At 37.1% G+C, this 23,230-nt stretch overlaps 1 protein-coding gene across 1 annotated transcript; it reads right to left on the bottom strand.

Annotated features, from left to right (window-relative positions):
• Positions 1-3,278: 3,278 nt before the first annotated feature.
• On the bottom strand, positions 3,279-22,096 carry MS4A5 (membrane spanning 4-domains A5). Its single transcript, XM_026487720.1, has 5 exons — positions 21,944-22,096; positions 18,130-18,258; positions 15,737-15,793; positions 14,607-14,759; positions 3,279-3,374 (listed from the first exon to the last, which is right to left on the bottom strand). The coding sequence occupies exons 1-5, from the start codon at positions 22,094-22,096 to the stop codon at positions 3,279-3,281; spliced, it is 588 nt and encodes a 195-aa protein (XP_026343505.1).
• Between the last annotated feature and the right edge of the window lie 1,134 nt (positions 22,097-23,230).

Below are 23,230 nucleotides of genomic sequence, written 5' to 3'. Positions count from 1 at the left end.
CTGTATAGGCCCTGTTTTCCGAGTCTGTCTTAGAGTGTTTGCTACTCTGTTTTTTGTGACCAGTGGGATCAGTTGGGCGGCTCTTATGTGATTCCTCCTGAATAAACTTGAATTTGAATGTATATAAACAAACTAACTTTCACTTTGTCTTTGCTGGTTTGGATTGATTGACTTTTCAGTGCTTGAGTGTGTTGAAGTCCCCACTATAGTCTGGATTTGTCAGTAGTACTTCTGTGTTCAATAATTTTTATTTTTCTCTGTAATGTTTGAGGATATTAGGTCAAACATTTACACATTTAGAATCGCTCCTCCTCTTGTCATTACCTAGTAGCCCTCTTGCTTCCAGATGATGGTCTCTTCCTTCCAGATGATGGTCTCTTCCTTAAGGTCTGCACAAAAGTTTATTAACTAAACTTGAATTTAATTCGTATTTCCCTTCCTTTTATTTCCGCTAACTCCTAACACTCTTTTTTTTTTTTTTTTTGTCTTTGGAACATTTTGCCTCTCCTACAGAAATTACATCATAATTACTTGTGTCCTTGCCTTACTCAGCCATTGAAAGTCTCTATGTCCCTTGGAAGTGGGGCCATTTTTTCTGATTGCTGTGAGACATTGTGATTCTGCTTTGGTTCTTTCTCCCAGCCAGATGATTATCACAGTGCTATCCAGTATCAGGAGAGCTTTGTAGTTTATGAGGTCTTCCTTCTGTTCTGAGGGACTGCTTTATATTTTTAACAGGCAGATAACATGAGTTGAGCACCTACTTATAGGCCCAGCACTGTCCACGTAACACCTATAGTATTGGTTCCATTTTATAATTGTGGGGACTAACAATCAGGAAATGAGGGAAACTGGCTCAAAGCCACAGATGTGATAAATAGTGATGCCTAGAAAGCAAGAAAACCTCAATTATAAATTTAAAAGAAAACCTACCATTTACCATGTGATTTTTAAGTTCCAGGCACTGATTAAATTAGATCACATTTCATTTAAAGCTCATGGTAAACCCATTAGGTATTATTATTGCATTTTAGCCTAGGAATTTAAATCTCACAAAGGTTAAATAACTTGTTAAAGCTTTAAATTGCAAAACTGACATTTAGACCTTGGGTCTGACTGAAGAGCCCTTACTGTTAGGTGATGGGGAGTCTCACCCTTAAATGTATGTCACATACCCACACATCTCAGCCTCACTCAGGCGCCAGATATTTTTCATCAGAACATGACTCCACTGGGAATAAATTTTTTAAACAAATATTTTTTCATTAGAATCTCACTCCCCTGCCTCCTGCCCTCACATACATACCCATAGGCCTTTCTCCTTCCAGCTTACGTCAGCAATGGAAACCTGATAGTTTATCTCTTTGCACATGCTAAGTGTTTTCTATACCAAAAGAAGCATAGGATAATGAGATTTGGAGTTAGGCATCTTGACTCAAATCCTGGCTCCAAACCCTACTCACTTTTGTGGTCTCAGAAAAATCAACCACGTTGAGCTTCAGTTTTCATGCCTGTGACACAGGCTAGATGTACCTACCTCAGAGGGCTGTCGTGACAGCTGGGATGACAGAAAGAAGATTCCCTAATGCTTAGCAGGTGTTCAGTCAGCGGAAGGAAACATAATGTAAGGCAGCCGTCTCCCTGTGCGGCCTGGGAAACTCCCGGAGTCCTTGAGGCTCTTGTAGGGTGTCTGTGACCTCAAAACAGCTTTCATTATAATACCAAGACTTCAGTTCCCCTTTCCACAAGTTTATAGCAGTCATCTCCGCAGGCTGCAGCACATGAGGTACCACATCAGACTGAACGCAGAAGCGGTTACTGGAATCCAGTTGCCTTCCATTAAGCTAGAGAGAACCTCTGCATTGGAATCACCTAGAAAGCTTTAAAAACTATTGATGCCAGGCTCTCGCCACATTCTGACTTAATTGCTATGGGGTGATATCTGGTGCATTTGGGGGCAGGGGGGCACATTATTAAAGTTCCTCTGGTGATTTGAATGTGCAGTAAAGTTAAATTGGCCTTTGTTTTCCAGTGGGTATAAAGTTTTTGTTATGCAAGATACGTTCTAGAGATTTACTGTACAACAGAATACTTAGTTACTAATACAGAATTGTACACTTTAAAATACGTTAAGAAGATAGATCTCATGCTAAGTGTTCTCATCAAAAAACAAAGAAACAAAACCCCACAACAGAGCACAAGAAAATTTTGGAGCTGATGGATATGCTTAGTACCTCAGTTATGGTGACGGCATCAGGGGAGTACATAGACATGAAATGTGTGCATTTGTTTGTAAATAAACTATAACTAAAAACAACTAAAAATAAAAATAAAAAAATGTTAAGTAAGCTGAAAAAGGAGATCTGTAAAACTATCAATGCCACTCTTCACACTCATTTTTTTTCTATTTTGGAAAATAACAGTTATGTTAATAAAAGGTTATTTGTGTTAATGTGTAATGAGTCTTCAGAATTTTTTTCAGAGTGTAAAGGGGTTCTGAGACCAAGAGTCTAAGAGGCGTTGGTATGTTGGTGCAGGGATTGAGCCCCCGGGCTCTGCAGCCAGACTGCCTGTTGATATGGCTCTGCCATTGCAGGCTTTGGCACCTGGCGCACTTTATTACCTTCTTTAGGCTTCAGCTTCCTTGTCCATGAACTGTGTATAATAATAAAATTTGCCTCTTAGACTTTTTGTGAGGTTAAATGAGTAATACACAAAAAACCTGGGCACAGTGTCTGGAACGTTATAGTAGCTTTCACCAATCTATGCCCTCCTTGTTACTATTCTAATTGTTATAAGCGGCTAACATTGATGATCTTGCAGTATCAATGCAAACTCTGTGGGCCAAGCCATTCTTCCAACCAACTCATTTTTTCCACACAACCATGGAGAAGGAGCCACGAGGTAGCCTTTTGGAGAAATGACCAGGAGATGTCGTAGACCTGGTCACTCCACACCGTGGGCTTTGGGTCATTTCTTTGTACAGTTTCAACACTACATTGCTGTCCTTCGGTTCAGTGAATGCATGACTAACAGAGGAGGTGGCATCAAGATGATCATGTGATTTGGGGAGAGGAAGAGATGGCATTGCAAAGATGCAGGATGTGTTTTATTAGCCAAAATGTTCCCAGTCCCCACTCCCTTAAGTCACTCCCCTTTACTTCCGACAGTTGCCAGCCTTAAGATCCTGTGTTCCTTCTGGCTTTTTCTCACAAACATAATTCACCTCTTGATGATATTATAACACATCTTTATTCCCACGGTGATATTCAGCACCATTAGTCACAACAATAAAAGGGTTTCCTCAAAACTGAGAAAGACAGAGAGATGAATAATTCAATAATGCTGAAGGCCATCAACATAATCAAAATTCCCTGTAACAGAAGAAAAAAAAAGAATCATGGTATTAGCACAATAATGGTTTTTCTGATACCAATGAGGTAGCAATGCCCAGTTAAGAAAAACTGTCCCACATGTCTCAAGTGTGTCTGATGCTCAGGAAGTAAAATAGTGGAGGATCATGAGAGCGTACAGCTGTTTCAGCACAGGAAAGCACAGCACGGCAAGGGACAGCACAGTATTTTCTCAGAGAAAGTCATACAAAACAATCCACTTTCTATATCATATGCCGGATATGCTCCATTTCATAAGTATATACAATACAAAGAAATAATGTCAAAACATGGTGTGTTGAAGGAGAAAGAAAGGTTAAGAAATAGGAAAAAAAATAGAAGCAAATAGAAAAGGAAAGAAAAAGAGGGGAAAAACCCTAAGGGCACAGACAAAAGAGGAACATGTAGAAAAAGAAAGCATTGGCAAATAGTACCATCTCCTGTTCATTGTATCAGCCCTAGAGACCATTTTCAAACGCTTTGTAGCTTGGCAACAGAGAGCATGAACGGGATACACACCTTGTGAGGAGCCCAGAGGCTGGACACACAAGTGTTTTGCCAGTGAAAGTTTGTGAAGGTTGATATGGTTAACATTCTGTTCTGCAGCTGTATCTATCTACATGTTTTAAGCATAGGTCTAAATATTGTTTATTTTAGAGTCACATGGTTTTTAATGGCCACATGATAATATCTCATGGTATAGTTGCCGTAATTCATTTATTCTGTAGTGACAGTGGAAATCATTTATTTCCTTTTCCTCCTCTTCTGTTGTGTTTGTTCACTCTTAAAGCTCTGAATACAATGCTTCAATAAGCGTTCTTGTACACGTGCCCTTATATGTAGGTGTCTAATTGCCATGGAGAGAGCTACCGTGGTATCTTTCATTGAAATAAATGCCTCCTTGCTTTCCAAAATGGTAGTAACATTTCAGATATCTGCCACGGATACTCAGGAACATCCTTTTCGCCATTTTCCTACCTGTGATAATTTTTATAACTTTAATTTTTGCCAATCTAGTGGATGTATTTTAGTCCACTATTAATTTAATTGGCATTTCCCTGGCTACGAGTGAATTCGAGCATCGCTCTGAGTATATTTGGCCACCACATTTGCATTTTTGTAAATTCCTTCCTCATAATCTTGTCCATTTTTTTACATTGTGTTCTTGACTTTTTGTATGTAAAAACATTGAAACTGCTGTTATCTGCTTTAAAAATATTTTCCACTTCTTTTACCATACCAGATTTTAATATGTAAATATATATTTTACCCTTTTTTGATTCCAAATCAACATATATTATACACTCCCATCACCCCAGTAAGTTCACTTGTGACCCTTCCCAGTCAGTCCCCCGACTCCATCTAGAGGCAACCACTATTCTGATTTCTAACACCATTTAATAACTTTGCCTGTTCGTTTTTGTATGTGAATTTGTTTGTTCAGTATAATGGACTGAGATTCATGCATGCTGTTGCATGTATCAGTAGTCTGTTTCTTTCTTGTTGCTAAGTAGTATTCTGTTGTTTGAATAATCAGTTTCTCTAGCCACTCTGTTGTTGATAGGCATTTGAATTGTTTCTAGTTTTTAAGTTATGAATAGGTTTTATGTAAACAGTCTTGTATATATTGCTGACACGTAAAATACGCCTGGTTAATTTTAATAGAAACTACCAAATAGTTTTCCAATGTGGTTGAGCCATTTTACATTCCCACCAAAAATGTATAAGAATTCCATTTGCTTCACATTCCTGCCATCATTTGGTTTTGCCAGTCCTTTTCATTAAAGTCATACTGGTGTGCATATGAACATTGTGATTTTGAATTTGCATTTCTCTGGTAACTAATAATGTTGAGCACATTTGTACATGCTTACTGACTGTTGGCATATCTTTTATTGTGAAGTGCTTGTTCAAGTCCTACTCATTTTTTTGGTCTTTTTATTATTGATATTTGGAAGTGCTTAATATATTCTGGATATGGGTCTCCAGTCCGATATATGCATTGAGGAGATTATCTCCCATTCTGTTCCTTGCCTTTCCCTTTTTTTTTAATGGAGATATAATTGACATATAACATTGTGTAAGTTTGCATTCAGTGTGTTGATCTGAAGCATTTATATGTTGCAATGTGATTACCATTGTGGCATTAACTAACACTTCTCTCATGTCACATAATCATCATTTCACTTTTTGTAATGGGAACAATTTAAGATCTAATCTCTTTGCGACATTGAAGTATATAATACAATATTGTTAACAATAAGTACAATGCTGTGCATTTTATCTCCAGAACTTTTTCATCTTCTAATTGGAAGTTTGTACTCTTTGACAAACATCTGTCCAAATTCTCCACCCCACAGCCCCTGGTAACAACCATTCCACTCTGTTTTTATAAATATGGCTTTTTAAGATTCCACATGTAAGTTATATTGTACAGTATTTGTTTTCCTACATCTAGTCAGATGGAGATCTAATTTAGCATAGTATCTTCAAAGTCCATTCACGTTGTTGCAAATGGTAGGATTTCCTTCTTTCTTGTTGCTGAATAATATTCCATTGTAAATGTACCACATATACATCCATTGATGTTTCCATGTTTTGGCTATTGTAAATAATGCTGCAATGAATATGAAGAAGTTCATATCTTTTTGAGTTAGTGTTTTCTTTTCTTTCTGATAAATAGAAGTGGAATTGCTGGATTATATAGTAGTTTTCTTTTTAATTTTTTGAGGACCCTCCATATTGGTTTCCATAGTGGCTGCACCAATTTTCATTCCCACCACTAGTGCACAAGGGTTCCCTTTCCTCCACCACCTCACCAACACTTGTTATTCATAATAACCTTCTAACAGATGTGAGGTGGTATTTCATTGTGGTTGTGATTTGCATTTTCTTGATGACTCATGATACTGAGCATCTTTCCATGTACCTGTTAGCCATCTGTTACGTCTTCTTTAGAAAAATGTCTATTCAGATCCTCTCCCCATTTTTTAATTGGGTTTTTTTTTTTTTTTTGGCTATTGAGTTGTACAAATTTTTTATATATTTTGCTTATTAGATATGTGATTTGTAAAATTTTTTCCTATTCCATAGGCTTCATTTTCATTTTAATTGATGATTTCCTTTGTTGTGCAGAAGCTTTTTCAAGTTTGATGTAGCCCCACTTGTTTATTTTGCTTTTGCTTTGGGTGTCAAATCCAAGAAATCATTGCCAGGACAGATATCAAATAGTTTGCTACCTATGTTTTCTTCTGGGAGTTTTATGGTTTTAGTCTTACATTCAAGTCTTTATTTTGAATTGATTTTTTGTATGGTGTAAGATGGTAGTCTAGTTTCATTTCTTTGTATGTGGCTGTTTAATTTTCCTAATACCATTTATTGAAGAGACTGTCCTTTCCCTGTCATATATTCTTGGCTCCTTTGTTGTAAATTAATTGACCATATATGCATGGGCTTATTTCTGGACTCTCTACTCGTTCCACTGATCTGTGTGTCTATTTGTATACTAATACCACGCTATTTTGATAACCATAGCTTTGTAGTGTAGTTTGAAAATCAGGAAATGTGATGGCTTCAGCTTTGTTTTTCTTTCTTTCTCAAGATTGCTGGTGCTATTTGGGGTCTTTTATGGTTCCATAAAATTTTAGGACTATTTTCTATTTCTGAGAGAAATGTCCTTGGCATTTTGATGGGGATTGCATTAAATCTGTATATTGCTTTGGGCAATATGGACATTTTAACACTATTAATCCTTCCAATCGTGAACAGGGGATATCTTCCCATTTATTTGTGTCTTCAATTCTTTCATCAATATCTTAAAGTTTTCAGTGTACAGATCTTTCACCTCCTTGATTAAATTTATTTCCAGATACTTTATCTTTTTTGGTACAATTGCAAATGTGATTGTTTTCTTAATTTCTTTCTCATAGCTCTTTATTAGTATATAGAAAGGCAATGATTTTTGTATATTGATTTTTATATCCTGCAATCTTATTGGATTTATTAGTTCTACTAGTTTTTTGGTGGAGTCTTTAGGGCTTTTTAGGTATAATATGTCCTCTGAAAACAGAGATATTTCTGCTTCTTCCTTTCTGATTTGGATGCTTTTTCTTTGTTCTCTTCTCTTCTCTTCCCTTCCCTTTTCTTTCTTTCTTCCGCCAGTTGTTCTGGCTAGGACTTCTTGTACTATGTTGAATAGAGATTATGAGACTAGGCATCCTTGTCTTGTTCCTGATTTTAGAGGAAAAGCTTTTGGCTTTTCACTGTTTAGTATCATATTAGCTATGGGTTTGTCATATATGGCCTTTATTATGTTGAGGTATGCTCCTTTATCTCAGTGTGTTGAGAATTTAAAATTTTTCATATTGAATTTTGTCAGATTCTTTTTCTACGTCTATTGAGATGGTTATTTGATTTTCATCCTTCATTGTGTTAATGTGGTATATCACATTTATTGATTTGTGTATGTTGAACTATCCTTGCATCTGGAATAAATACCACTTGATAATAGTGTATGAGACTTTTAATATACTATTGAATTCAGTTTGCTAACAATGTGTTGAGGATTTTTGCATCTGTGTTCATCAGGGATGTTGGCTTGCAATTTTCTTTTCTTGTAGTGTAGTTGTCTGGTTTTGGTGTAGTTAATCCTGGGCTTAAAAATTGAATTTGGATCCTTCTTTTCTCTCTCTCTCTCTCTTTCTCTTTTTTTTTAAGAGTTTAAGGATTGGTGTTAATTCTTCTTTAAGTTCCTAGTTGAATTCACCAGTGAAGCCATCTGGTTCTGGACTTTTTCTCTTTTGGGAGGTTTGATTCCTGGTTCAGTATTCTTACTAGTAATTACTGTGTTCAGGACTAATTTGCCAATACCAATTGTTTTCAGTTTTTGTTAGTCTGATATCTTTACTTCAACTTTACTTTTGAAGAACATTGTCACCGGACACAGAATTCTGGAATTTTGGCAGTTTAAAACATCATTCCACTGTTTTCTGGCCTCTGTCAGAGCTCCAGATGAAAAGTCAGTTCAAAGTTTACCTTTGTTTCTTTGAATGTAGTGTACTCACGCCCACCCCCACCCCCACCCCCAGCTTCGTTTTAGGTTTTGCTGTTTAGACTTTTTCCCCCCAGAAATTTGAGTACCTTGTGCTTTATGTAGTTTTCCTCGTATTTTCCTGTTTGTGGTTCATGTCTTCTCTTTTTTTTCCTCATTTTCTTGATAGTCTCCTTTATCACTTTATTGAATTATGAGGATAATCTTCTTTCTTTTCTATTTATATCTTTTTTATTATGTTATGTTAGTCACCATACAGTACATCCCTAGTTTTTGATGTAATGTTCCATGATTCATTACTTGGGTATAACACCCAGTGCACCATGCAATACATGTCTTCTCTTTGATTCCTTTACAAAATCATCAGCCATTCTCTCTGTAAGCATTAGTCCTGTGCTACATTTTCGTTTTCTCTCTTGTGGTTCTTCAGTTGTATATAAGGCACATTTTTCTGTTCTGCTCTGTATGTCCCCTAAGTTTATTCTTTCTAATATTTTATATCATTTTCCTCTCTCCAGGCATTAGTCTTCATATTTTACACTGATTCTCTTCCTGTGCGCTTCTGATGTGTCTAATATGCTGTTCGCCCTATCTGCTGAGTGCTTAGTTTCAGTTACCATAGCTTTCAGTTCTTTAAATTCCAATGACTTCTTTCTAATAGGTGTCATCTCCTGTAATATTCTCCGACTTGTTCTCTTCTCTCTTGGACATAACAGCCATGTTTATTGCCAAGTTTATATCTGATGACCCTACCATATGGGTCACCTCTGGGTGGTTTCTATCATTGATTATTTTTTTTTAAAGATTTATTTATCTATCTTAGAGAGTGAGAGAGAGAGAGAGTGGGGGAAGGGGCAGAGAGAGAAGGAAAGAGAGAATCCTGAAGCAGACTCCCGGCTGAGTACAGAGCCCAATGTGGAGCTCGATCCCAGGACCCTGAGATCATGACCTGAGCCAAAGGCAGACACTTAACCGACTGAGCCACCCAGGCACCCTGATAATTTTGTTTTTGTTTTTCAGATGTTCAGTCCTATCTTCTGGTATGACTAGTTTTTTTTTTGTTTGTTTTGTTTTACACTTAATAATAAATGTAGTATGCAAAAAATGGTGGAAATTCTAAATTATGTTATCTTCCTCTGGGGATGAGTTAATTTTCTTCCATGAGACAGATTAGGGGAAGGTTACCATGATCACAATAATTCAAGGATGAATTTCAGTTTTGTGAGGCTGGTCTGTGTCCTTTGTGCTTAGTTCTAGGGTGTAGTCTTTCTTCAGAAGTGAAATTTTGGGGTGTTTACCAGACTCCACTACCCCTCTTGGTGGGCTCTGAACAATGTGTGTCCACAGTACTGCATGACTGCTGAAATCTCTTCTTGGCCTTTTAGCCTCTTAGCTTCCTATCAGCTTGGCTTCTGAGCTTTGCATCCTACATATCTTAGGTATCAGCAAATAACTTGTGGAGGAAAGCGATGGAGAATTTTGGGTTTATTCATTCAACGTGTACAACTCTCACAGGATCCTTGCACTTTAAATCCTGGCTGCCACGGTTTCTTTCATGTTTGTTCAAATGGAAGGTTTTTGTTATTTTAATAAGCTTTTAATAAAAGGTGGTTTTCACTAGAGAGATGCTCTGATATAAATTATTCTGTCATAACAGAAAAAAAGGATTTGTGTATTTTACTAGTATTTTCAGTAAACCATTCATTGGCTATTTTGATCCTTTCTAATATGTGCATGATTTTTTTTTTTTTTTACTAATTTACTAATTTCTTGTCATTATATATTAATTGCTTTGTTCTTCTTTCTTTGGGCTAATTTTTTCTCCTTTAATCCCTGAGATTAATATTTGGGCCATTATTTTTCAAAGTTTCATATTTTATAGTATCCACATTTCCAAGCTATGAATTGCCTTAAAAGTATTGCTTTACCTTTGCCCTCAAGTTTTTGAGCTTCATCTCAGAACATCTTTGGATTCATATTATGATTTCTTCCCTAATCCAATAATGACTTTGAAGCCTACTTCTTAGTATCCAACCATGCAGGTTGAAATTATTTTTATCATTGTTTATTGTTTTATTGCATAGGACATACACTAGGACTTCAGCCTTTGGTATTAATCCAAAATTGTTGTATTTACCAATATATAGTCATCTTTTGTTAGTATGTGTTACAAAACTGTGTATTCTTTGTTGTTGGGTATAATAGACTAATACCTATTACTTCTAGTTTTTTACTTTTGATGATACCATTAAGTATTAAAACATATCAAAGTCTAAAAGTTCTTCAAACTTTCACCCTCTTCTCAAGGAAAACTCAGGTCCTTAGCAAACACCAATAACAAAAACACCATTTGCTCCCTTCTCTACTTATATGTTAATGCTGATTGGTATTTTAAATACTTTTTTAATCTCAATATATATTATTATTACTGCATTACACTGGCAGTATTCATTTGTATTTGTCCACACATTTATCACATTCTTTGTTCTTCATTCCTTCTTGCATATCATTGTGCTATCATTTTCTTTCTATTTAGAGTTCATTCTTTATTCCTTTAATCCTGGTTGCAGGAGGCAAGCTCAATTTTTGTATCCCTAAAAATTTTTCATTTCACTTCATTCTTCTAAGATTTTTTTTCTTCTTTTTTTCTGTTTCAAGTTTTTATTTAAATTCTAGTTAGTTAACATATAGTGTAATATTGGTTTCAGTAGTAGAATTCAGTGATTCATCACTTACATATAACACCCAGTGCTCATCACAAGTGCCCTCCTTAATCCCCATCACCCACCTAGTCCATCTCCCACTCACCTCCCTCCAGCAACTGTCAGTTTTCTCTCTATAGTTAGGAGTCTGTTTCCTGGATTGACTCTCTCTTTATCTTCCTCCCTTTGTTCATTTGTTTTGTTTCTTAAATTCCACATATGAGTGAAATCGTATATTTGTCTTTCTCTGACTTATTTCACTTAGCATAGTACACTCTAGCTTCATCCATGTCATTGAAAATGACAAGATTTCATTCTTTTTATGGCTGAGTAATATTCCATTGTGTGTGATATATCTCACAATAATGGGTAGTGAATGATAGGTTATTTGCTGGCAGTTATTTTTTTCAGAACACTGGAGATATTGTTCAGTCTTTTGACTTTTATTGTTGCTTTTGAGAAGGTAGGTATCAGTCCAGTTCCTTCTACTTTTTCCTTTTGGTACTTTTCATAGTTTTTAGTTTTTGTCTTAGTTTTAGTTAAGATTACTGAGAATTGATAATGAAAAGAAACCATGATTTGAAAATTAATTGTACTTTGACTCAGCAAATTGGTGAAGTGTACCAAAGCATGATATGCAAGACCAAATAGCTAAGTTCAAGGTTTTAACATAAGATGTCTCAGAGCTTTATGTTCAAAATAGGGCCACAGAGAGATGTTTTAATGGTAATTCCATGTGAATTCATGTTTTCCAAGAATTAGACCATTGACTGTCTCTGCAACTCTTCAAGTTTGCAAATCTAACCACTTCCTTTCCAGACTACTATTATTCTCCCCTAAAATTACCTTATGACTCTTCCAGCTGATGAAATCCTATAAATGCCCTTTTCTGTTTTCCTCTATTATGTCTGAGATGCTATGCTCCCCCTCGATTAGCAGATTTAATAAATTCAGCCTTTAACCGTCATTGATTTTCCTGGTGGTCTTTGAAGGTGCTAGACAGTCACAGAGGCCCCAGAGATGTCTAGTCAGACCCCTCATGATTATCGTTCTGGTCCTTTGACTCATTTAGTGCCTATTCCACTGACTGCCTGTGAGCAACCCTGTCCAGGGTTTGCACATCTATGTTGATGAGGTGAGTCTAGCACTTTTTACTGGGTAGGGTTTATTTTATTTGTCCTAGGAATCAGGTTTCCCAGGACTTTTTCATTATCCCTGCACATCTCTTCTTGTTTTCTTTTCCCTTAGTGGGGTGGGGGTGAAGAAAAAGATAGTCTGCCAAAGCTTTGCCACATTACCCATCTTGTCTATCTGCCTCTTATCTATATTTTTGTGTATCTATAAGAATAAATCCTAGGAAAGGAGTTATGTCTTGTTAGCCAGCCACCAGGACTAATAAGTGAGGTGTCTCTTTGACCAATATCCTTTCTAGGACCTATTGTCTTGGATTACTCATTAAAATCTTTTAAGAACCTTCTCCAGCCTTGTCTATATGTAGGAAATTGGCTGTAGGAGAGAGACTTCACATTTTCCACCTGTCGGAGGCTGCTGATTTCTTGTGTCAGCAAGCAGAGGTGGATATTCCAAGGCCTTCACTGTCCCTATTATCTTCTTATTTCCTGGTAATCATTGACTAAATTCTCCAAAATTATTTCTGTATTATATTTCACTGAATGATTTGACTTTCATTCTGATAACTGTGATTATATAATAAATTTGTCAGTTTTTTCCACTAACAGACGTGGACTACTTTTCCTTGCCAGACATCTAATTAATCAGTCTTTGTGACCTTAGGCAGGTGATTGGTTATTTTGGAAATATCATCAGGGAAAGAGTACACTTGAGCCTTGTTGAATAAGATCTTACTAAAATCACCACTACCACACTTATTACAGACATTAAGCTGTAGTCCTCTAGAAACTTTACAAAAGTAGGTGGTCTAAAAGATAGGACAGCTAATACACAGGTAGCCCAAGCCCCTCAGAATTAGGAATTAGATTGCTTCCACTCAAGGTGACTGGAACAAAACTACTCTCACTCAAAATGACCAGCGCCATTGATGGTGATGGGCTTATACTCTTGGCTATTTTATCTCCTCTATGCTAATTCAAGGTTCTAGATTATTGGTAGACAACTCTACTAACACAGCACTACCAAGACAGCCTTCTTGAAAATCAGTATTGTCATGTTCCTTCATTCACTTATACTGACAATAAGGGACAACTCCTGAAACTGATCCAAGAAGAAATAGGAAATCTAAATAAACTGATAACAGGTAACTTAAAAAAACTTCCCACAAAGAAAAGCTCAGACCTAGGAGACTTTACCAGTGAAGTCTTCCAGATGTTTATGGAAAATTCAACATAGTTTTTCTCAAAATTTACCAGAAAGTATAAAAGGAAGCAATATTTTCCAACTCATTCTATAATGCCAATATTAACCAGACACAAAAAACAAAGACACCACAAGAAGAGTATAGTCCAATATCCCTTGTAAATAAAGATGCAAAAATCTTAAAGTACTAGAAAATTGAATCCAACAACATTTAAAAAGAATTATACAGCATGACTGAGTGTGATTTATCCCCAGAATGTGAGGTTTATTTAAGATAGAAAAGTCAATCAGTGCAATGCACCGTAACAATAGAATAAAGGACAAAAACCACATGATCATCTCAGTTGATACAGAAAAAGCATTTCACTAAGTTCAACACACATGGTAAATATGTTCAACAAACTAGGGGGAGAAAAAACTTCTTCAGCCTGATCAAGTCCATCTGAAAAACCTTAGCCGACATCCTGCTTAATGGTGAAAGACAAGATGTTTTCCTTCTAAGTGAGGAAGAATATCTGCTCCTGCAACTTTGATACTTTACTTCTATGAGGACTCCCTTTTCTGTAGGTGATTGATTACTTTCCAGCTTTCTCGACAAATTCTGATGGGTCTTGTTGGCTGTTTTTTTCTCTCCATGTAGATTTACATCTTTTACATTCCCTTGAACTAATATTAGTGGTGTTTTGGAAAGAGCAGAAATAAGTGCCTGTTTTCAGTATATACCATGTTTTATCAGAAGTCCAGTCTAAATATTAAAGCCAAAACCAAAACCATAAAAACATTCCACTTACGACTCTAAAGCATATCTGGGACTAAGAATTACCATCATACTGTGATACCTGCATTTTACTTCCTGTATCACTCTACCTTTTATATTATACTCATTGGTGTACATGTTTTATCTTCTCTACTCATCTATGAATTCTTGAAAGTGGGAGTTGTATTGTGTTTATTTCTCTATTCCACAATGCCTGGTATAACCTATCAGATATTATGATTTCTATAAATGTTTGTAAATAAAAGAAAATACATGTGTCCACAACATTATTTGGATTTTGCTGATTGGATGCCAATAAATCTTTATGATTACACCCATTACTCCTAGCCATAAAAATGCTGCATACTTACAATGAATAGGGTGGCAACAGCCTGACACTGACTAATCGTTTCAGCGTAGCCACAAAAGAAGTGTTGATCTAGAACGAGACCAAATGTGAGGAGAATGGTTCCAGCTGTTGCTGCCAGGGCACTAAGAGAATTCATTATTCGGCTCAGCTTCACCTGAAAGAGATGAAGACCGTAACACTGAGTCTACAGACAAAAAGCAATGGTGGGGAAGACTGGAGGGAGGGTTCTAGTCACAGCATTGCAATGCCACAATACAGCTGTGTGATCATATGCGAGGCACTTCGTCCTTTCGGGCTTCAGGCTCTCAGCCAGAGAATGAGGGAATACAGTGAACTTTTAATAACCCTTCCATCCCCCACAATCTGTACCTAAGTTAACTTCCATTTAGTTGGGGGCAGTGGTGCACACTGAACGAAAGAGGTACGTAAGCTTGGCCACATTGCACTGCACTTTGATGCTCTGGTAGAAGTCATGACCTATTTACATTTTTGTTTTATGACTCTGTTTAACTAAACATTGTATTTCTTTGCAATTCTTATTTCTTCCTAAAACTTCAAACCTGCAGGAGAAGTTCTGTGTTGGAAATAATTTACTGGCTTGTTAATTGATATCTCATATTTTTGATTCTTTGAGAAAAGTAAAAATATTCTCCTTATAATTTATCTGTAAGTTAAACTTTTGCATTCATTAACACTGTATTATTTATTTTGAACTTCTGCTTATAAGGTTTATTTTATTTATTTATTTATTTTTTAATTAGGTTGTCTTCACAGTGAGCCTATCATGGGAGTCAAACTAATGCCTTTCAAAGTGTCTGGCATGACAGAAAAAATGAATGAAGGAGTTCCTGGAGTACTGGGACCCATTTTACCATTTGGCTTAGCAACTTGGCTCTCATTCTATGCCTCAGTGTTTTCATATGTAAAATAAGAAACCGGATAACCTAGAAAACTCTTCTGACACTAGTGTTTTATGATTCTATGGACAAAAGACCAATGCCGTTGATTGGTATCAGTACTTGACAGTTTGTGAAATTATAGTGGGTTAATGATTTTCCAAATTCATTTTCAAGGCTAGAATTAATTATTTCAAAGTTATTAATTTTTAGTGAAGGGGAAAATGTAACTCACCAGAGTTTTTGTGGTCTTTCTTTCCAGTGCAACTAGGAAGGCTCCAGAATTAATGAACTATTAAAAAGAATAAATATTTTAGTGATGGGCTTGCTTAGCTGATGTTGAAGAGTTATCAGAGAATAGACTTCTATGTGTTTTGTACACATGCCTTCCTTCCTCGTTCACACGATCCTCGGAGCAGTGAGCAGGGTGAGATGCCTGATAAGATTGTCCACAAGTGAGTAGTGGACAAAATACTGAACTAGGAATAAGCTTTAGCCTTAACTGTCTATTCGAACATGAGATTTTTCTTTTTTTTTTTAAGCTTTACTGGGCTTTAGTTTTCTCATCCACCTTCCTCTTATAGCTATTGTGGACTGAGCTTTGATATCATGCCACACTGGTGTCAAATCGGTTCACAAGCAATAAAATCAGATTCTGTCATTCTTATAAGAAACATCCTTGCTACCCATTTGCAGTCCAGAGTGCTCTGCCAGCTAATATGCTGGGCATTCTAATGAAAAAAAAAATCCCAAGAATTTTCATGGAGGTGAGTCATATGTGGTAGCATCATTATCTGATAGAAACTCCAAATCGGACTACAGCAGATGCATTTTTAAGTTTCCATTCCACTGCCTGGTATTTCTTCAGCCTCATCTCTTCACCCTCACTCTTACAGTTCTCAGGATAGGAAGTGTTCTCCCATACCTTGAGCCTTTTGTTCATGGTTCTCCCTTGGCATGCAGCAAGATAGTCCTACCCCTTATGCTCAACCATTCCCCACTCTCCACCATTCCCCCGCCCTTCCTCTGTGTATGCGCTCATCCTGATTAACCACCCATCCTTTAAAATTTAGCTAAGCTGGAGTGTCTCTGGACATCTTCCCCTCCTTTTTGTAGGAGCCTTTCCTGTAGAGGCAATTCCTGTGTTTGTCACCACTCATCACACAATATGGTGATGATCTGATTCTCTCCTTGAGAGACCTTGAGACCAAGAACTGCCTTTTCCCTGAATTCCCACACACCATCCATTCTCTGGCCCTAAACTTGGTGCTAAAATAATGTTTATTGAATGTAATTAAGTAAATGCCTCTGTGTAGCTCAAAGGTACATCTGAGAAGCCTTCCTGTTTCTTAACTTCTCTAAAGAGTAAACTGACCTTTCATCTCTGCTTACACAACCACTTTCTACACCTGTGTGATATCATTTATCACATTACCTTGAAATGACCTGTTTACATGTTTTCGTCTTGCTAAACTGAGAGCCCTTTGAAGGAAGGGCTCAAGTATTATTATTTTTGTTTGTTTATTTTCCCCCAGGTTTATTGAGATGTAATTGACATAGAGTACTGTATAAGTTTAGGGCGTATGCATAATGATTTATGTATCTACCTTGTATATATGTGAAATAATTATAATAACTTTACTTCCCATCAATTATTTCATATAGATATGACCCCCCCCAAGAAAAGGAAAAAGAAAGAAAAAGAATGTTTTTCTTTGTGATGAGACTCTCTTAAAATTGACTCTCTTAAAAAATTTCATAGATATCACGCAGCAGTGTTAACTGAGTCATCCTGTTGTACATTGAATCCCTAGTACTTATTTATCTTATTACTGGAAGATTGTGCCTTTTGACCACCACCCTCCATCCCCTTTCTCCTCACTCTCTGCCCCTGGTAACGTTAAATCTGAGCTCTTTTTCTATGAATTTTTAAAAATTCTAAATATCAGTGAGATCATACAGTATTTGTCTTTCCCTGTCTGACTTATTTCACTTAACATAATGCCCTCAAGGTAACTATGTTGTTGCAAGTGGCAGGATTTCCTTGTTTTTTTATGGCTGCATACACACACACACACACACACACACACACACACGTATATATATATATACACTTTATCATCCATTCATCTCTTGATGGACACTTAGGTTGTTAACATGCCCTGACTTTTATGACAAATGCTGCTGTGAACATGGAGGTGCAGATATAGGGCGCAGACATAAGGTTTTCATTTCCTTTGGATATATTCCCGGAAGTGGAATTGCTGGATCATACAGTTGTTTTAATTTTTTGAGGAAACTTCATACTGTCTTTCATAGTGAGAGTCCATGTATTATTAACCTTTGGATCCTCATTGCCTTCCTCTGTGTATCCGGCTTATAATAGTAACTCATTTTGAATGAATGGACAAATCACCTCAAGACCCAAGGACATATTCCCAAAGGAGCTTCAGGACCCAATGATGGAACATCAGTAACTCTGATGAATTAATAATTTCAACAAAGTTGATTTTTATTTTATCTTTTCAAAGCATATCTTGCAACTGAATGCAGCTCGTTTTGTAATTAAGAATTCCCTAGTGTCCCTGTTAGCATGGCTTCAAATTGAACTCAATTGACTGTACTCACCAAAACGGAGCTCCAGAATGGATATCCTGAAACAAATATAAAGGGGTACCTTGGGTATGGATTTTCAAGGGTGAAAAGGAAAACAACTCCAAAAGAAAAGTTCATCACTCCAAACAGGATCTGCATAGCCTATAAATAGAGGAAAAAGTCATGGTAAGGAAAAAGCAAAATGGTAGGTTTCCTTTTCAAAAATATACACCATCTTCTTTTGGTGAGAAGGATTTGGTGATTACCTTCTTTTAGAAATAGGGGAAGGATAGTAGAAGCCCCTTTATGATGCTCCCAGGTGTTTTCTTGATCCCTTTATCTGACATTTGGTAACAGGTAAAATGATCTAAATCAGTGCTCTGGAAAATGTAGCCTGTGGATTGGCAACATTAGGATCACCTGAGAGTTAGAGATGCAGACTTTCAGGCCCTATATCCTATATCCTATACTTACTGAATAGAATCTCCAGGTTAGACTGAGAGGTCCATGTCAAACTCTCCAAGCAGCAGGGAAATGCAAATCAAAACCACGAAGCAATAGGACCTCACATCTGTTAAAATGGCTATCATCAAAAAGACATGATAGCAAATGCTGGTGAGGATGGGGTGCACTGTTAGTGGGGATGTATCACTATGGAAAACAGTGTGGAGATTCCTAAAAAAATTAAACAAATAGTGAAAAAGGTAAAGCAATGGTTTGACGATTGTTAGGGAAGATTGGTGAGAATGACGTAAAGCATGGAGGGTGTACCATGTGTGAGTGTTATGTTCTCTGCCCTCTTACTCTCCGTCTGCCTTCTCTGAGTCCTCTCATTCACTCCCATGGCCACTATGACCTTTAAATAGGTGAGTTGCAAAGGATAGCCTTTTCCTCAAGTCCAAGTCAATTTGAGTAAGTTTAACTGAATAGCCACTACCCATCCGTCTAAACTATTAAAATTGTTTTCTAAGTGGCTTTTCAGCACCAGCTTCCTTTTCCTCTATTCCAGTGTTATGTCAGTGCTGAAGAAAGATCACAAAACAGAACCAATCTGGTTACTCCTCTCAGTTTGTTTGAAACAAAGGTTCCAAATCTGGTGGCCATCAAATTCAGAGAAGTGTTTACAAAATACAGATTTCAGTTCCCCTGCACAACTCCCCCCACCCCCAATTGCTGTTCGGTAGTTCTGGAACAAGGCCTGGGGACTTGGTATACACATTTTATGAAACTCCTTAGGTGCTTTGTTGATTTCACAGATTGGAAGCTACTTGTCAATATTGTAAAGTCTAAGTAGGGATGGATATAGGATGCTTGGCAATTAGGTCTCCAAATTACCTTCCTGGTTGTTTCTTTTTCTCCCCAAAATACTATTTTTCACATTAAAAAAAAGTTGGTAAAATATCCATAACAAAATGTACCATACATACTTACCATTTTATTTAAATTAATAAGCTTTATTTTTATATATTTTTTAAGATTTTATTTATTTATTTTACAAAGAGAAAGAGAGCACAAGCAGGGGGAGCAGGAGTGAGAGAAGCAGACTCCCTGCTGAACAGGGAGCCCGATGCGGGGCTGGATCCCAGGACTCTGGGATCATGACCTGAGCTGAAGGCAGACAGATACTTAACTGACTGAGCCACCCAGGCGTCCTTAGGCTTTATTTATAAAGGCAGTTTTAGGTTCACAGCAAAATTGAGTGAAAAGTACAAAATTCCCATCTATTTTCTCTTTCCCTCCCCTATTGCACTATCAATATCCCATATCATTGTGGTATATCTGTTACAATTGAACCAACACTGACACATCATTGTCAACCAGAGTCCGTAGTTTGTGTTAGGCTTCACTCTTGGTGTTGTACATTCTGTGGGTTTTGACAAATGTGTAATGACATGTATCCACCATTATAGTATTGTGCAGAATAGTTTTCCTGCTCTAAATATCCTCTGTCCTCCACCTATTCCTCCCTCCCTCTCTACTCCATACCCTGGCAACCACTGATCTCTTTGTCTCCATATTTTGGCTTTTCCAGAATGTCACATAGTTGGAATCATAGTTTGTTGTCTTTACGGGTTGGCTTCTTTCACTTAGCAATGCATATTTTAGATTACTCCGTGTCTCTTCATGGTTCGATGGCTTATTTGTTTTGAGCACTGAGTAACATTCCCTTGTATGGATGTACTGCAGTGTATTTATCCATCCTGATTTTTCTTTCTTTTTTCTTTTTCTTTTTTGTCTTTTAATCCCCTTTAGTCTTTCAAGTCTAACTTGCTTGCTCCCAGCTCTCTTTTGCCATTCCCAAACTATGCTACCCTGAGCTCTTTGTTCACAATGCTTTCTCTATCCAGAATATTCTGCTTTCCTCCTCTCCTTTCATTACTACTTACTAAAATTTTGTCACTTCTTCAGCATTCAGATTAAATGCCAAATTTGCCATAATGTGGTGCCATTGCTTTTAGACAGAAGTAAATGTTCCCTCTCTGGGTTCCCCTGCCCCTCACCCCCAACCATTTATGGCTCTTATTAGATGCTACATTGAAATGTGGTATTTAATATTGTTATTTTATGATTTTAAATCATGTATTTATCCTCCTCAATGAGAGAAACTAGGTTGTATTTATTTCTGTAACCCCCATATTGTCTCACATAGTTTTTTGCACATAGTTCAATCCATATTAAAGTATTTGAACTCTTTAGCAGAAGTTTCAGTACCATTATATTTGAATAGATGCTAAAGCAGTTTAGACTGATGGCCCTTATCTACATGTCAGGGCCATCTTTCTCTACTTTTTTTTTTTTTTTCCTGGAAAAAAAGTCAGTTTCTTTCTATTTTCCATTCTTGAAGGCTTGGGATTGAAACGACAAAAATTTAGAAGATATAGACACTATCACAGCCTTAAACATACTGAATCACATTTTCTGAAAGGAAGATTGGTAAACAAAAAATAATTAATATTCATGAAATGGATAGGTGGGTGGAGAGATGAGCATTTACGGTATTAAGGAGATTTTCTGCAAAAGCCCCAGATATAAAAATACCATATCATATTGTGAAACTGAATTCTGAGTCTTGATTGGGAAAATGTAAAACTGTAGAACTCAGTAACCCAGGATATAAAATCTAAACAATTGACTTCTACTTGATTTTCTCTTTCTCTGAACTTGACTAGGAAAAAACTCCTAGGTGGTCAATTTGGAGATTTTTACTTTAACCTCAGCCTTCAAGAGCCCAAAGATTTTGGCTTATTCATTTTATATCTTCCTCTCCATAGAACCTTGTACATAATTGGTTTAGAAATATGACATATGCTTCCTGAATTGGACGGAAATAAAAGTTGGAATTAGCTCCTACCTTGAAACATTGTGCTGCCAGATATTTCTTTCCCTCTTCTTCTCCCCCCACCCCTTATCTTAATTCAGCTTCTATTGCAAAGTTATAGAATCTATAAAACCATACTGGGGGTGGCTAATTAAGCCCATGGTTCATAGACTGGGTGGCTTATAAACAATAGAAATTTATTTCTCATGATTCTGGAGACTGAAATTTTGAGATCAGAGTGCCAGCATGGTTGGGTTCTTGTGTAGACCCCTTCTGAGTTGCAGACCACCAGCTTCTCTTTTGTAACTTCACATGGTGGAAAGAGAGCTAACTACCTCTCTGACCTCTTCTTATAAGGACACTAGTCCCATTCACGAGGGCTTTACCATCATGAACTAATTACCCCCCAAAAGACCCACCTCCAAACACCATTACACTGGAATTATGGTTTCAACTATGAATTGTGAGGAACACAAACAGTCCATAACACACCTCAGTTGAGTATACATTGGGGCAAATCTGACTTACCCCTAAGATTTTCATTTTTGTAGCAAGTAATTTTGGAAAAGGGCCGCTCGTATCATAGGTTGTGGCTGTGAGGTCTGTTGACTGCAAGTCAGGAATAGTGATTTCTGGAGGAAATAGCAGAAACACAGGATTGTGTGCAGTGTTTGAATCCATGATGGCACAGTTGATATTTTGAAATGAAAAAAATATTCTTGGTGGTACTTAAGTCTAGACCATGTTCTTCTTCTGTACCAAGGCTGTCTGGAGCACTGGCATTGTTGTGCTTTGTCTTGGAATTATAGAACCATAGAGTCACAGAGTCATGGAATCTCAGGATTGGTCGAGATCTCAAGGTTAGTGAGTCAAATACCCAGGACTGGAGGTCAGAGGACCTGCCAGTAGTCCTAGTTCAGTTAGCAACTCACCGTGACCTTGGGCAAGTCACATCCCCTCTCTTAGTTTCGTTCCACATATGTACATTGATCAGGCTGGGCTAGGTGATCTGTGAAGACATTTTAGTTCCCAAATAAATAAGCATTGTGAATATTTATTCTAGTTCTCTGTCTTCAGGAGGTAGGGGACAAAACCTCTCAGGCCCTCAGAAATAATTAATAATCCACTTCTTGAATAGACATAGTATCTATTTAGTCTGTCACTTTTGTTTTTGCCACCCGATTTTATTAGCTTTAGTTGTGAACAGACCACCTCAAAAGTTTTGAGTGGCTTCAAACAACCAGCATTTGATTTTGCAAAGAATTCTGTGGGTCATGTAGGTGGTTCTACCAGTCTGGTCAAGCTCAGCTCTTGTGTGCCAGGTTTTCTCTGCATCTGTGGTCAGTTGGTGAGGTGGCCAAAGGTAGATGATTTAGCATGGCCTCAGTCACATATCTGGCAGTTGGTAGGCTCTTGGCTCTTCTCTAACTCACAAATGTTTTTTAAACTTCTGCTGAATCATGTATGCTAATCTCTCATTGACCTAAGCATATTGCAGAGACCATCCATATTCGAGGGTAAGGAAGCAGACTCCATACCTTCATGGGAAGATCTGTACTGTCATAGTGCAAGGACATGGATGAAGGGAGGAGAAGAATTTGTATTCATTTACACACTCTACCATGTCATTTTCTGGTGTTTTGTAATAAGATCAGGTCTTCCTAAATCAAAAATCCTGATGTGACAGCCTCTAGCCACTTGCTGGTTAGAACATACTAAAGGACCAACCCTCTTACAGTTTTTCTCTGAATTTACCTTCCAGCATTCAATTTTTCATGAACATAGAATCCTAATGGTGATCTTCCCTTATTGTTC

The sequence above is a fragment of the Ursus arctos genome, unplaced genomic scaffold, assembly GCF_023065955.2.
Source record: "Ursus arctos isolate Adak ecotype North America unplaced genomic scaffold, UrsArc2.0 scaffold_23, whole genome shotgun sequence".
NCBI lineage: Eukaryota > Metazoa > Chordata > Mammalia > Carnivora > Ursidae > Ursus > Ursus arctos.
Note: the sequence above shows the minus strand (reverse complement) of the source record. Positions and strands in the feature narration are given on the sequence as shown.

Bases quoted from the DNA above. Each gene is read 5' to 3' on its own strand.
- MS4A5 (XM_026487720.1), bottom strand. From the start codon at position 22,096: ATGGATTCAAACACTGCACACAATCCTGTGTTTCTGCTATTTCCTCCA. The intron at 14,760-15,736 runs GTGAGTTACATT...CATCTCTTTCAG, and splicing joins GAAAGACCACAAAAACTCTG to GTGAAGCTGAGCCGAATAAT. The intron at 3,375-14,606 runs GTAAGTATGCAG...CTTCTGTTACAG, and splicing joins CTGTTGCCACCCTATTCATT to GGAATTTTGATTATGTTGAT.